General features: G+C 39.3%; 1 protein-coding gene across 1 annotated transcript; it reads left to right on the top strand.

The window, feature by feature from the left end:
* Positions 1 to 5,096: 5,096 nt before the first annotated feature.
* On the top strand, positions 5,097 to 15,296 carry LOC122646642 (uncharacterized zinc finger CCHC domain-containing protein At4g19190). Its single transcript, XM_043840235.1, has 7 exons — positions 5,097 to 5,398; positions 5,491 to 5,553; positions 5,880 to 6,031; positions 6,182 to 6,307; positions 13,630 to 13,831; positions 14,386 to 14,500; positions 14,586 to 15,296. Exons 1-7 carry the CDS (start codon positions 5,174 to 5,176, stop codon positions 15,032 to 15,034), a joined length of 1,332 nt encoding a protein of 443 aa, XP_043696170.1. The 5' UTR covers positions 5,097 to 5,173; the 3' UTR covers positions 15,035 to 15,296.
* Positions 15,297 to 16,299: the final 1,003 nt, after the last annotated feature.

The following is a 16,299-nucleotide window of genomic DNA, read 5'->3' as shown; positions in this document are numbered from 1 at the left end:
GTACGAATGCGAGTGCTCACATGTTTGATGTGTGCATTGGCGAAGAATCTACTTTGTCGATTCCCTCATGTATTACTGCCAGATGTAGGAAGGGATAGACATGTGTCACCGATACCCTGTACCTAAGGGAACCCTGTCACTGCAAAGTGTGATCGCATTCTTTGGTTCATCAATGACTGAGACTCAAGCGAGTCAAAGCCGATGTTCTGGGAATGCGTGAACACTTTGTGAGTGAAGGAGTTATCCAACACGGTCACCACTGCCCGATTGGGGAACACCAAGATAGAGACTGCGTGCATGGTCGGATCGAATCGGATCGATCGCGTTTTGGAAATGGTTTTGCAAAATTTATTTTACATAAAATGATACATTATTTATAGTTATTTCAAATAAAGTGTTTTATCGAGTTTTGCGGGACCCGATCGGATGCACAGACACTCTTATATGGACATGTACTATGGATTGGGGTTTGGCAGTACATGTGTACATGCCCTAGATTCCATAATGATGGTGTTGATTAGTGGGGGGGATGTATATGATAAATTGTTATCATATAGGGAGTTATTTGGACTTTGCTAATTTAATTGGCTCTTTATTTAATTAATGGATTTGGTGTTAATTGTAATTATCCATTAATAATTAAATAACGAATCTAATTAATACTTTCCCTATTAGATTCTGCTTCTTCACCTGTGTAGCACTTTGAGTTTAAACAGAACTGCCAGACTGAGAGAGACAGAGTCAGACTCTCACTAGGGCTCTATTAAATCTATTTAGGATTTAATTAAACCCTATTATTATAAATAGAGGACCAAAAAACGCAAAAGAAAAGCTCTCCATGTTTTTGGAGCAGACACTCTCTCTCCTACGTTTTTGGTTTCTCTCTCTCCCTCTTGTGATCTCTCTTCTTCTTCTTGCTTCTCTCACCTGTGTTTGAGAGTTAGGGTTTGTGAAACCCTAGATCTGTGTTGAGGAGTTTGAGGGCATCTGGGACTGGTAGCACCATTGGAGGTTCAGATTGTTTGCTTGGAGCGCTCGCTGGAGGAAGAACCACTGTCTATTGGAGGAGCAACACTTGAGGCTCACCAGGTTAGCAGTTCTTCATTAATTCCTTCAGTTTATTAATTATTAATATTTATGGGATGCGAAAGAAACTCGAATCGACTTTTTCCGCTGCGCATTCGAGTTAGGGATGGATCCCCCTTGCCATGTAATGGACTAGGGATGAGTTTCTTTGTCCCAACTGTGATAATAAATTTTATAGGACACATGAGGGAAGGAGAAACCCTAATAGGGATGTACCAGGGTTCCCATGGGCGACCATGGGATGCCTTAAAAATTAAAATGGGGCACCCATGGGACACCATGGGCTAACCCAGGGCGTGCAAAACTCTAAGAATAAATATCTTGGTCTCCCTAGGGAACCATGGTTTGATCCCTGGACCGTTGTTTGGCAAACAATTAAATGCAACAAATGCTCTGATTCCACCTCCTTTAGAATCATTTTTTACCAAGGAATCGAAGCCCTAAAAAAATCTGGTCGAAAAAATGGGTTTGAACATGGATTTTGGGGTTTTTCCCAAGGCAGGACTGTGTTTTTTTTTTCTTTTCCCGCTAGAAGCTCTTTGTTTCGTGTTCTGCAGGTAAGAATGAACAAAACCCATGTTTTTCTTAAGTGGGTCGAGACATATCAAGACGTATCGATATGTATCGGTGCGTATCCATATGTATCGATCGATATATATCGATACGTACCGATACATATCGATACATACTAATACATATTGATACATACCGATATGCTAAAAAATAGTAAAAAAAAATGAAAAAGGGATGTCTCGGCTGTATCGATACGTATTGACCGTATCGTATCATATTGATATGTATCGGTCGATACATATCGATATAGTTGAGATAGTTTATTTTTAAAAAAAAATAGAGACGTATCGATCTATATCGTATCGACACCGATCGATACTGAGATGTATCGGCCAATACGATACGATACGACACGGACCAATACTTAATTCCTTGGTCTTAATTCAAGAAAGGGTTATGATGGGAAGTTAGTATAGGAATGACCATGCATGAGGGAATTTGGTTCCCAATTATCCAAATTTAGGATTTTATTCTACAGAGACATGATAGATGAATGATTCATGATTTAATTCCAGAAATTTTACTTATCCTAAGCCTGAAAACAGATTAGAGGAGGAAAATTGACTAGGACTTAGGGGCAACCTAGCAATTTGGAAGCAATTGGATGAACTTTGACTTTTAATTCACTAATCACAGACAATTGGGATTTTTGAGAATGGAATCTGCAGGGGTTTGCTATAAGGAACACATGATCAAGGAAAAAGAGGGTGAGGTAGAGATGAGAACTTTACCTCAAAACAGAATTTGGAATCCCAAATACCCTCCCTCCTTCCTCGTCTTCTTTTCCTCTCTTCTTTCGTTTCTCTGCTTCCAATGATTGTAATAGTGAATGGGTTTTAGTTTTTAGGTGGTTTAGATAGTTAGTGGTTATAAGGGTCTGTTTGGTTTGAGTTGTTTAACTAAAAATTGATTTTAAAGTCCGAATTCGTGTACACGGGTCAATTACGTGGGTCCTACATACCAAAATTGTTGGGGAAACATATTCACAAGGTAATTGGGACGTGACGGCGAGATCCCCGACTCAAGACACCGGGCCCCGCACTCTAGAGACAGAGATCTGCAATGATAGCAGCATTGGTCAATGGAAGGTGTCGACCAGGTCCATCCACCAGTGGATGGTTCCATGTTGTCCAAGTGTTGGGACACCCAAGTATCGGTGTTTTCGTGCGTTAACACATTCCCATCAATATTTATATGCCTAAAATACCCAATACGCAATTAAGGTTGCTTACCATGAATGATACATTTGATGGTGGACCTTGCAATTGCACAGGGGAGGCATGCTTCGTTTTGTTAGCAGGTGGCGTATTGACACAAAGGTTCCATCTTCCCCATCTACCCATTCGAACACCCAACCACCATTCCACAATGTACACGAGGCTACAACTTTGGGTTCGGGTTAGGGTTCAGGTTGAAATTGAGCCAAACTGTAACAAGGACGATGGAGTTCTAAGCGTGAGCAGCGAGGTCAAGGATGATGGAGTTCCAAGCGCGAGCAGAGAGGTATGGGACAAATGGAGATCCAAGCGTGAGGGAGAGGTCAGAGACAATGGATTTCCAAGCAAACCCCCTTCGCATTTCTCCAAGTTTTGTGAAAAATTGCAATGGGCTTCAGTCATGAGCCCCTCTTGTTTCATTAGAATTGTGTATGAATTTTTGGCACATCTTTATTTTGTTTTTTCAATTGAGCATTATAATTGTCTCTCACCCGGTTCGTTACAAAATAAAAAGACCGAATGAGCCATACAAGTGTAAACAGTTTTGGTTTGCAATTGAATAAATTTTGAATTGAAAACTATATAAATCAGAACAGGAGAGAGAGAAAAAGAAGAAGAAGAAGAAACTCACCTTAACCAAATGCCCTAGTAGTAGGAAGTGAAGTGGATCCGGAGACAGCCTGGAAGAAAAACACAAAAAAAAAAAAAAAAAAAATCATATGAGGAACCATAACTCGAACAAAGATGCAGGAATATGTGAAAAAAAAACCTATAAATCAGTCACAGAGGAAGAGAGAGAGAGAGGCATACCAGTGTGTCGCTGAAGATTATCCTCAAACGAAGAAGATATTTGAGCCTAACGAAGAAGACGACATGTTCAAGTTCCATTCGAGCTTCTCCAAGATCTCGATTTAGAGCATTCCGAAAATTTTGCTTTCAGGTTGAAATCATGATATTTAAATGGAGGGTAGAATCAGGTGGTTCATATGTGAATTCACCTCTTAAGATGAATTCAGGAAGGAAACACTTTTAGTACAAAATGTGGAATCTGGTGGTTCTCTTGATTTTATGGAATTACACAACCAAACAATTTTAATAATTGAGAATCACGATTCCACGAAATTACTTTCTATGGAATTATGCAACCAAACACACATAGGGAACAATGAATGAATACCCATCTATATGAAAAGATTCTCCGAGCCAATTGGAATAAGTTCGGTAGTGGATCACGAATCTTGGTGATCTTCTCTATCTAATGAGTGGAAGGAAAGTATGCTTTGAAATCATCCACCCTGCACCCCCCCTGAGTATATGCTTCAACAAGAATCAAACAAGGGTAGATTGATACAATAGAAACCTATGGTAAAATGCCCGCCCGTGGTACGTTGGCACCCTCTCTCTCTCTCTCTCCACACATGAAATGACCTCACTGCTCTCCTATGTACAAAACCATTCCGTTGCACCTCATTAGTATGTTCCTCTATGCCGCTTGCTCAGATAACCCTCTACCTAATTTTAAATAATGGGCGAAATTATAGAATCTTTGTTCTACCAAAAAAACAAAAAAAGGGAAAAAGATCTTTGTACGGGAGTGTGGCCTACACCAGCACTCCCATGAGTTTCTCTCTCCTCCCCATGTGAAAAGACACCTCTGCCCCCTTGTTTTAAGGAGGAGAGAGATAGACACATGGACAAAAAACTGCTTCTCAAAAAAATATTATAGATATTTATTTGGATGATTAAAAAGGATAAAAATAGGAGAAAGAACGCTACCTTGGTGCATGCGGTGCGCTACCCTTGCTCCCAGACACAGGGATGAACGAAATGACCACCACGCCCTCATGGAAAGGTGGAATTTCAATGCGACAGTCATTTCGCTTGTCCTCTGGGCACAAAGACGTGCCCAAGTATCGTTCTCCTCCCAAAAAAAATATGGGGCGCCGTTCTTTGTGCCGCAGCGCAGGCTTCGCTCAGGCACATGGAGGTGGGTGCAATGACCACTCTGCCCACTACACAGGCATGTGCCTGGGTGCAGCTTGCGCTGCGGCACAGAGAACATTCTCCCAAAAAATATATACTGATATTTATCAGGGTAAATCTGTCTTTGTGGTTGCTGAGTGAAATGGATTTCAGAGTTCAGACCGAGAAGCCCTAGAATCGGCCAATCTGCCCCTGAAAAATATTCCAATGTTTCCTGTGTTTTTCCAAGGAATCCCGTGTCGAACCGTAGAATAGAAAAACGAGGAAGGAGAAGAAGAAATTAATACTGATCAATTGGTTATTTGGTTTGAAGGATGGAAGAAGAAGGAGGAAGTGGTAGCTTAGGGAAGCTGAGCAAGAAGTTGTCGGAGAAGGCAGTGGAGGTAGACTACAAGACCAAGGCGGGCACAGCTTGGAGCCACTCTTACCTCAACCAGAAGCCCTGGCACCCTCTTTCCTATCCCAACCAACGTCGCAAATGGATCGCAGAGCAGACGGACGCCCAACGCAACCGTCGTGCAGAGGAAATCTCCAAAGAGGTCTCATCACATTGACCATCGCTCCTCTCTCTCTCTCTCTCTCTTAATTAATTATTTGATTTCTCTCTGCTTATGTTCTGTTGGTTTTGCAGTTTGCTCAGGAGCAGGATTTCTTCCGACAGACCGCTCTCATCTCCAAGAAAGAAAAGGAGAAGGTAAAGATTGATTCTGAGACACTAACAAAGCAACATAGACATATATAGATAAATGAATAAAATCCAACCTTTTTTGGTAAGAAAATAAAAATCAACCTTAATAACCAACTACAATGGGAGAGAAAATCTTGATTTCTTGGTCAACCCAATGCAAACTATTTATGCAGGCGGGTGGAATTTAATGGAAGCTTTTCAATTTCAATCACAGCCAATTCATATCTGTTTTATTATCTGAAAACCCATATTCTCAACTGTCATTGTTTACTTTATATTTTTGATTGATGGTTTATTTATTTATTTTTTAACTAATAATGCAAATTTTGTAGGTGGAGACGATGAAAGCTGTGAGCTTTATGTATGTTCGTCCTCCAGGTTACAATGCAGAAAGTGCAAAAGCTGCAGAGATCGCAGATGAGAGGAAGAGGATGGAACATGATAATAGCCCTCAAGACTCTACAGCTGGTGCTCCCACTGCAGTGTATTACTTAAATTCTTATTTGTGCCATTTTCATTTTCTTATAATGTTAAAATATTTACCTTTTGAAGACTCGAACAATGGCAGTGTTATCAGTTTGTCAGGCAGTTATATCCCCTCTACATTTGTCCCAACAATCAACTTGTCTTGCAGGATCCCAGAAACCATGCAAGGTATGGGTCGTTCAAATGGAGATAAGAAGAAGCCAAGGCCAAAAGATGTCTTTGGTCGTGCTTTACCAACAGAAGAAGAATTTTCAGTCTTAAAAAATGCTCCACGGTATATCTATTGCACTTGTACCATTTTTCATTTTTCCCCTTATTGTAAATGTAATTTTAGTTTATAGATATCAAAGTTCAAACATAGTCACTGTTGTGATTCTCAAATGATTTTTAATAACGCTGTGTTAATAAAGAATAAGAATAGACATATATACCACCTAGGAGTGAGCACTAGGCCACAAAATCCCCTGAAACTAAAGAAATTCAGTCAATAACCCACATCACATTAGAAGGGTCATGTTGTAATTTAGGTACAAGGGTGTAATTGTCCAGTGGGGTTTCGCTTTTGTTGCCCTAAGGGTATAATTGTAACTTGTACTTTCTATCATTGATTATAAATAAAAAGGACTTGTGTCTCATTGACATAAGTTCAATTCCCCAAATATTCCAACATGGTTTTCAGAGCTAGGAGAAGAATCGTTTTTGGGATTTGTGCTCTCCATTCCATGAAACCCTAAACCTACCGCCACCCCTCACTGCTCTCTCTCTCTCTCTCTCTCTCGCTTCAAGAACCACCACCACCATCTCTCCGCGCCAATTGACCTTCCCGGATTCAAGTCCTAAATGTGCTCCAAATGTCTAGTAAGTCTCTTCCTTCAAGTGATCCAACTCTAGACTTACCAATTGCTGTTCGAAAACCAAAAAGAATGTGCACCCAACATCCCATCTCTAATGTAATTTCATATGACTCTCTTTCTCCTTCCTTCCATGCTTTTGTTTATTCTCTGTTGTCTGTTTTTTATCCCTAACAGTGGCAAAAAGCACTGGCTAATTCAAAATGGAAAGAGGCAATGAATGAAGAAATGAGGGCTCTTTGGAAGAATGACACGTGGGAATTGGTGCCGCTTCCTCCAAGAAAGACAGTTGTAGGATGAAAATGGGTGTTTGTGGTAAAGCATAAGGCTGATGGGAATGTGGTAGATACAAAGCAAGGTTAGTTGCTAGAGGGTTCACACAGACTTATGAGATTGACTATCAAGAGATTTTTGCCCCGGTAGCCAAGATGAATACCGTTAGAGTAATCCTATCATGTGCTGTGAATCAAGGATGGGACCTCCAACAATTAGATGTCAAGAATGCCTTCCTAGATGGAGAGCTTGAGGAAGAAGTATACATTGAGATTCCACCAGGTTTCTCTTTCCCAGAAAACTCAGGGGAAGATTTGTAAACTCAACAGTGCTTTGTATGGTTTAAAACAATCTCCCAGGGCATGGATTGGTCGGTTTCATAAGGCGATGGTGTCCATTGGTTACAAGCAGAGCAATGCCAATCACACTCTTTTCATCAAGAAAACTTATGCCCATATCACCATTTTGATTGTTTATGTTGATGACATTGTCATCACTGGGAGTAGCATGGAGGAGATCTCTTCCTTGAAAAAAAATCCTGGGACAGGAGTTTGATATTGAAGACCTGGGAAAATTGAGGGATTTTTTGGGCATAGAAGTTGCATATTCAACTAGAGGTATTTCTCTCTCACAGCGGAAATACACCATTGACACCTTGACAGATACAAGAATGCTGGATTGTAAGCTTGTTAACACCCCTGTAGAGCCTAATTCTCATCTTCGTAGTAAGGAGGGAGAACCGGTTGACAAGAGTAGCTATCAAAGGCTAGTTGGGAGACTTATCTATTTTCTCATACTCGCCCAGATATTGCCTTTGTTGTTAGCATGGTTAGTCAACACATTCATGATCCATATCCATCTCATTTGGATGTTGTGTACCGAATCTTGTGATATTTAAAGGCTGCTCCTGGGAAAAGTGTTCTCATCTCACTCATAATCACCTTCGGATTGAGTCATACACAGATGCTGATTGGGCTGGTCGCCCTGATGATAGGAGATCTACTTTTGGCTACTGTACGTATGTTAGTGGTAATCTAGTCACTTAGAGAAGCAAGAAGCAAGCAGTGGTAGCTCGTTCCAGTTCATAAGAGGAATTCCGGGCTATAGCCCATGGCATTTGTGAGTTGATTTGGCTAAGGGGTTTACTTCAGGACCTTGGAGTACCAGTTGATGGTGCCCATGCGTATATATTTTCCGACAGCAAATCAGCAATTAGTATTGCCCATAACCCAGTAGCATGATCGAACTAAACACATGGAGATTGATCGCCACTTTATCAAGGAGATGCTGGAATAGGGTCTTATTTGTATTCCATTTGTCCCATCGGGTGATCAGTTAGCTGATGTATTTACTAAGGGTTACCTATTAAGAATTTTATCTCAGTAATTAGCAAGTTGGGCATGATTGATATCTATGCAACTTGAGGGGGAGTGTTGTAATTTAGGTACAAGGGTATAATTGTCCAGTGGGGTTTAGCTTGTGTTGCCCTTAGGGTATAATTGTAAGTTGTAACTTGAACTTTCTATCATTGATTATAAGTAAAGAAGACTTGTGCCTCATTGACATAAGTTCAATTCCCCAAATATTCTAACAGGTCAGATAGATCTCACAAGCAAAAACTACTCCCGAAACACAAGCTAGGTATTTATTAATGACCCAAATCATCAGCTAGCTTATTGACACTTTGTTGGTTCCATTGGAATGAGCATTTCAACCAGGATGTGAGGTGCCAAATGAGTTTAATAGTATTAGAGTGCCGCCATGGTTCCTTAGAGGGATCCTTCATCCACCCAATAACTTTTTTCATTTCCCCGCAATCACTACCTGTTCATGTTCTTTCGGCAAGACTTGATCAAAACCTATTTTGGTTTATTTCCGGTGGATCCCTCCATCTTGTTAGTAAGCTGTTGTGTTCTTAAAAAATTGCTCACTTATCAAGTGAGGATTCATCATAGTCCTGGTTTCTATCAGTGATTCCGTAGTGGTTTCAGTAGTCAATCTTAAGCCAACATGTATGCCCTCAGAATTAGGGACTGGAGAGACAGAAGGAATTAGCTGTACTCGTTCATTTGGTTTTTGAAGCCAGAATAATGAGTTGTTTTGGACCTTAGCTGCCTGATTGAAGAAGGGTTTATGATTTCTATCATCATCCAGGGTACTGAAAGGAAATAACAGTGTAATGTAGGATTGTATGGTTTTTACTTTTTAGACTGGTAACTTGTATTTGAGTCTTAATTCGAGGGATGATAATGTAGCTGTAACTTGTAGAATAAATGGCCATTATAATCTGAAGGAGCTTATTGTGAAATACCGTCGATTTTTTTATCTTTTGGAAAGCATATGATGCGTTACCTAAAGAGATCCTTTGGCCACTCCTGGAAAAGAAAGCATATGGTCCTTCCCCCGTCTTTTCTACTTGGTGTTTAACATTTCTTCCTGTGCTCTATATTTTTTCATCGTCATGTTATGGATCCTTTTCCTCATTTCTTCTTTATGTTTTACTTTGTCTGCCCTTGTATTGCTGTTATTTTTTCTTTGCTTGATTAACCAACTTCTTTTTCTTGCTGATCACCATTCTCCTAAAAAAGGAGAGGACTTAGAAACTAAGATGATGGAAGGCCAAGTAAGATGCTGCGTCTGTGTATTCTGTGCATTTTCATGGCATCCAATTGCTGTTATTTCTGTTTGTTTTTTTTTCCTTCATTTTTCTGTCTTCATATTTTCTTATCTTTCTTCGTCGGTTTCTGGTTTTTGTTGTTTGAACCTTATTGTTTCTGCTTCAGATTTAGTGCTCACCTGTTTCTTGCTTCTGTCTACTTTGTCTGCACAGATCTTGTTTTTGCTTTTCTGAGGTTTTGTTGGTGAAGGAGTTCAGCTAAGAACAACTCTACAGTAGGATCGAAAATAGTTAGTAAACTCATATTTAGTAACTTAGGGAGTAGAGACCAAACAAGCCAGCAGAACCTCTCCAAACTTGGATCATGGAGGAGGTGTTGAATGGATCTTATGCTCCAAATATTAGCCAATTCTGATGGCTGAATGTTGGGTTATGAAGAGGGCTTGAAATTAGAAACCAGCCTTCAGAATAGAAGGTTATTGAAGATATCACTCTGGCCAGCAGTTAGGGAAGTCAAGCACAGTCGAATGAATGGCAGAATGTGTTCTCGAGATGCCTTGAATATGATCGTAGAAGGATCACTGGTTGCTGAGTTCTGGAGTCTCGAAGTTGCAGCAGGTTCTGATGGAGAAAACTGAGGTCTTCAGTTGGTAGCATGGTTCTAAATCTCGATCAAAACCGCTGGTTTCGACCGAGATATCTCAGTTTCGCAAAAAACCGAGACGAGTTATGAGTGGAGTTTAAAAAGTCACAGGTTTCTATGGTTTCAACCAGTTTCGACTTTTTTCGACCGAGATGTTGGTAATTTCGCAAGTTTCGACACTTATGCCCATCAAAGCTTGAGGAAACCTGGCTCGAAACTAGGACAGACACTTATTTATGCTGGAAACAAAGCCAAACACTTATTTGTGCTTAATATCGTTTAAGTAAATGTTTTTATTTCATGTGCTTACAGTATTATTCATAAATAATCAAATACCCCATATTTGAATCCAATAAAAATAGTTAAAAAGACAATTTTCAAAAGGATAAAAAGTCGACCCCTTTCAGTTCAAGAACAAAAATTGGATTTTTGGCGGTAGATGCAATTTTCAACTTTTAAATGTTTGGGGTTTTATCAAATCTATATATTCTATAAATCATAATATGGTAAAACATTGTTAAAAACCAAAAGTGTAGTGAAATATTCATTTGTTTTGATATGTAAAAAATCGGATTTATATTGAAGGAGTTATGTTTCTGTCCAACCTTATTTGGTATACGTGAATGCTGTAAAAATTGCTTCTGAATAAAAATATTTTTTTAGATATCAAAACAAATGAATATTTTACTGCACTTTATGTTTTACCATATTAAGATTTATGGAATATATAGATTTGAGAAAACCCCAAACATTTAAAAGTTGAAGATTGGACTTGCCGCCAAAAATCCAGTTTTTGTTCTTGAACTGAGGGGGTTAACTTTTTATCCTTTTGGAATTTTATTTTTTAACTAATTGTATTGGATTCAAATAGGGGGGTATTGCTTATTAATGAATAATATCGTAAGTAAATGAAATAACAACATTTACTTAAATGATATTAGGCATAAATAAGTGTTTGTCCTAGTTTCCCACTAAGTCAAGCCCAGGTAGTTCTTTTGAAGCTCTCCTTCAAGTTCTAGTTAAAAATTCAATTTTTATTCAAGTTTTTCAATCAAACAAGTTGTTGCCAAGGGAATTTTGTAACAACTATAAGTTTGATTCATCCCAACCCTAACTTTCCCCCTTTTTGTTTTGAGTTCCCAAAACTCCCATAGACCTACCTAACCAGCCATCAGAATCTGCCCATATTTGGACTGAATCACCACTCCCTCATCCTAAGGAGAGCTCGATCCAAACCCTAGCCCAAGGTGACCATCCTAAACCCTAGAATAGGATGGATGAAGTGTAGAGGTGCGTCCGATACATGATAAGCTACATCAGCATAGTTGTCCAGGCGTTGCCAAGGCACCGCCTAGGTGTCCAAGCACATCTGCAAGGGCCTAGGCAACTGTCGCCTTATTGGAGGCTCCTTGCACTGGTTTAATTGGTATCGGACCAGAACTTAAGATATTATTCATAAATAAGCAAATACCCCCCTATTTGAATCCAATAAAAATAGTTAAAAAATAAAATTCCAAAAGGATAAAAAGTTAACCCCCCAGTTCAAGAACAAAAACTGGATTTTTTACGGTAGGTGAAATTTTCAATTTTCTAATACTGGGTTTTTTCTCAAATCTAAAAATTCCATAAATCTTAATATGGTAAAACATTGCTGAAAACCCAAAGTGGGGTAAGATATTCATTTGTGCACACCAAATAAGGTTTGACCAAAACATAAATCCTTCAATATAAATCAGATTTAAGCAATCTTGGATATCTTGGAAAGCTAGTTTTGTGTTCTACCTAATACAAAAAGTCTCATGTAAAAATAAAATCATTTGATCAGTCAAACTTCTTAAAGAATAAGAACATTTCTCTAAATCGAGAGCAATTTAATTACTTATGGATAAGATCATATTTTCTAAGAACAGTATAAACCAAATTGTTTTGATTGTTTAAAACTTTCAATAGCTTGCTTCTTCAGTTTTGATGTCTTCTAGTTCTATGTTGATTTTTTGATGACTTTATGTGGCTTAATATTGATTTTTTATTACTTGATGTGACTTAATGTTGATTTTTTATGACTTGATGTTGCCTAATATTGATTTTTTATGACTTGATGTGGCTTAATGTTGATTTTTTATGAAATAAGGTACATATTGTAGCATACTAAATAATGTTAGAAAAGAGGGGAAATAAAAAATAACACTTGGGTGCCTTGGTCGCCTAGGCAACGCCTAGCCGAATGCCTTGTTGCCTAAGCACTTAGGCATCCCTCCACCGCCTTAGGTCGCCTTGACAACTATGTACGTGAGAGTCGTTTGAGGTGGCATGGCCATGTGCAGCGAAGGCGTTGGGATGTTCTAGTTTGGAGGAGTGATTTGATTCAGATTGAAGGAAGTAAAAGAGCCAGGGGCAGGCCTAAAATAACCCTAGGAGAAGTGGTGAGGAAAGACATGCCTAGCTTAAGCCTCACATCTTGTATGATTTCAAATAGAGGTGATTGGAGAGCAAGGATCAATGTAGCCAACCCTATTTAGTTGGGATAAGGCTATGTTGTTGGTAAAAAAGTATGCAACAAATCGTCCACTAAGGTTTTGAAACCATTAAACCATTTGGGATGGTTTCATCATGTATCTAATCACTACTAGATATGTATTTTTTGGCTTTTTGCTTAAATAAGAACTTCTAAAGTATCAATGTACAATAGGTAGATTTCCCCACAATTTTCCATATTTCTATTAATTTTACCATTCCCAGTATTTCCCTGATTTAGAGGTATAATACTTCCCTTTCCCCAACTGTCGAAATCAGACTCCTAGACGAAATAGATGAATGAATAAATAATTGAAGTGCTTTTTGTGGATGGGATCGTCTGCCCTTAATTCAGTGTCAATATTTGATCAGAGTGAAAATCTTGATTGTCAAAACCATCTGAACTTTAGCTTGGAGTCTATCTAAAGGTATTCCATCATGGGGATGATCTGGACCAATCACCATGCTTTCACTTGCCCATAAATTCATAGATGCTGTGAGCAAGGTCTGAACTGTTGGTTTCAATCTATTTTTCATTGCGGAAGTGGCTAGTTATATAATAGACTCATTTTTAGTTCTTTTGGTTCCTGATAGCTATTTCTTGCTTTGGTGATGTCTCTTTACAGCAATCTTGCGAAGCTTTTTATGGTGTTGAGTACTATTGGATATGTGGTTTTTTAAGTAATGACATGTTTCAGGCTGGAGACTGGTCTGCCTGCCAGGGTAAAACCATTTGGCATTGAAGTTCGTAATGTGAAATGCGTGAGATGTGGGAATTATGGTCACCAAAGTGGTGATCGTGAATGTCCCTTGAAGGATGCAATAATGCCGAATGAGGAGAATCGATTAAAACGAGATGATCCCTTGACAGCAATCATGGCTCACATTGATCCTACTGAGGTCAGTCCCGCAATCCCTCATTCCCTCATCTTTTTTGGTGTGCAAAGAACAAGTCATGTTTAGGTGGATACCAATATGTTACAACACTCAATATTCCGATCTCAAGAGCCTTTCACCATCACCCTGCATTTGTGTTAGTCATATGCCTTGTGTGATTTTAATTAGGTGGTATGTTCGTATGTTTAATTTGACTGGATATCATGGATAGCAAGTCAGTTATGATTATTTGTGATATTATGATGATTAACTTTGATTGATTGTTCCTCCAATACCATAATACTTAATAAATTTAAAAATGTCTTAACTAAATAATAAATCAACCAAGCCTTCTCCATGCTACCTGGGATCCGGTACATGAATCCTGTTCCACCATCTATGCTAGAAATATATCTCATTTTTTTTATTTTTACATTTTCTTAAATGCAATTACAAACCCTATACACTTTCTGTTTTTGGTAAACCTATACATTCAATGAAAAAAGAAAGTAAACACCCTGCGTGGTTCTTTTGGTAAAAGTTGTTGCTAGCTAATTAATGGCAGTATCTTTCTGCAGCCTTTAAAGTGGGAGTTGAAGCAAAAACCAGGTTTAAGTCCTCCTCGAGGTGGATTCAAGCCAGATGACCCCAACCAGCAGATAGTTGCTGAAGACATATTTGACGAGTATGGAGGTAACATATTTTTCGACTTTCTGGTACTTCCCCTCATTGGGGATTGCTTGGTTGTAAGATATACACCGATAATTCCTTTTTGTAGGGTTCCTCAGCAGTGGGAACATACCGGAGTTGCTCACCAATTTTTCAGTAAGCAACTCTAGGAGGCATTCCAGAAAAAAGAGCAAGCTCAAGAGTCGATCATCTGTGACAGTTGATGATTTCAAGGCTCGTCATGAGAGCAGATCATCATCAAGTTCCAGCTTGGATTCTGACATGGAAAGGAGATTGAAGAAAAAGAAGAGGAAGATGAAAGAAAAGAAACAGCATAGGACCGACAAGCAACATAATTATGCTTTGAGTACATTAGACACCTCCGACTCTGATACGCATCATAGGAGAAGCAAATACAGCTGCTCTAGTTCGAGTTTGTCTGAGAGTTCTTACTCTGATAGGCATCACAGAAGAACCAAGCGACTCCATCATTGCCATCGTCATCGTCGTCGTCGTCATCATCATCATCATACTGATTTGACATCAGGATCTGATTAGAGGTGGATTACTTGGTTAATCTTACCATGTTTTTTATCTTCCATGGTGTCTTTCTTGCAACCACCATGACTGGTCAGAAGGTTAAACCTCATGCTGCCTACTTTCATCAAGTGGCTTGTCATGGTTGATGCAACCCCGGGTCACAAAACCCATTGGGTCGTTATGGGGTCACCGAAGTGGACAAGTCCAAATATAAGGGAAGAATGGTAATTTCATAATTTCACAACACAGTTAAAGACCCTTTTAGAAGGAATAAAGAACTTTAGCGCATAGGGTAAATAATTTTGGAAGGAAAGGACAAACCTGGAATTTCATGAGGAATGTAAGGGGAAAAAGAATGCTAACCGGTTGTGTGGTTCCTGTGTCTAGACACAGGACCGTGTGAAATTACTGCTCAGACCCCAGTGGATTAAAAAATTCCATTCACCTAAATGTTCCTTTATACGCTCATAATGGCCCCCCATGCTGGTGCAGGCGCTACACGATCGGTTGGCATCCTCTTGTTGCCCGTAAATAGATGTAAATTTAGAATATAAGGGTTTGTTCATATCAGGGACAAGAAGCACTTATTTTGTAATTGACAGGTTGTGTTCAACCCTTCAACTTCCCGATCACAAGCAAATCACGGAACTGAACTACCCTTGTGGTTGTTCTAGTTCCTCTTGTAAGACTATTAAATTCAGCTTGAGGATTAAAACTAAGTTCCTACAGGCCACTATTAATTTGCAAACAAATTTCTGAAACCAGTTCTGATAGAAGACAAACCAGGGCTGAGTCTCAATATGATTCTCACTAGAAGGAAGGTTTTAAGGGATGAGACTCTAGGGCATGGATCATCCTAAAGAATGAACTCGTACCCAGAATCCCAGGTAGAATGCTTCTATGACGACAGTTTTAACAAATTCTTCTCAACACTATGATAGAAATATGTAACAGGGAAAACGTTTTGTTGGTGGGAAGGGGGAAGTGGGGGCAGGCCATACCGAGACACAATGGGGGTGAAATGATCATCCCGCCCCCTAAGATGCCAATGTGCGCTCTCATTGGATGTGGCATGTGAGTGGAGCCCCTTGTGCTCCCCCAAGGAGATTGTTCCACCAAAAGAAAAATAATTGAGCAAGGAAGAAAATAAGCGGTAGAAACAAAGTAAAATGTATTAGACAAATGGGCAAGAGAACGTTGCCTGGGCCTCTAGAGCCTGCACTTGTGCGCTGGCCAATGGTAATGCATGTGCAAGCACCAACTTGGGTGGGATTTTTATCTTT

The sequence above is a fragment of the Telopea speciosissima genome, chromosome 11 (assembly GCF_018873765.1).
Source record: "Telopea speciosissima isolate NSW1024214 ecotype Mountain lineage chromosome 11, Tspe_v1, whole genome shotgun sequence".
NCBI classification, from domain to species: domain Eukaryota; kingdom Viridiplantae; phylum Streptophyta; class Magnoliopsida; order Proteales; family Proteaceae; genus Telopea; species Telopea speciosissima.
The sequence above is the reverse complement of the archived record's forward strand: the minus strand, read 5'-3'. Positions and strand labels throughout refer to the sequence as shown.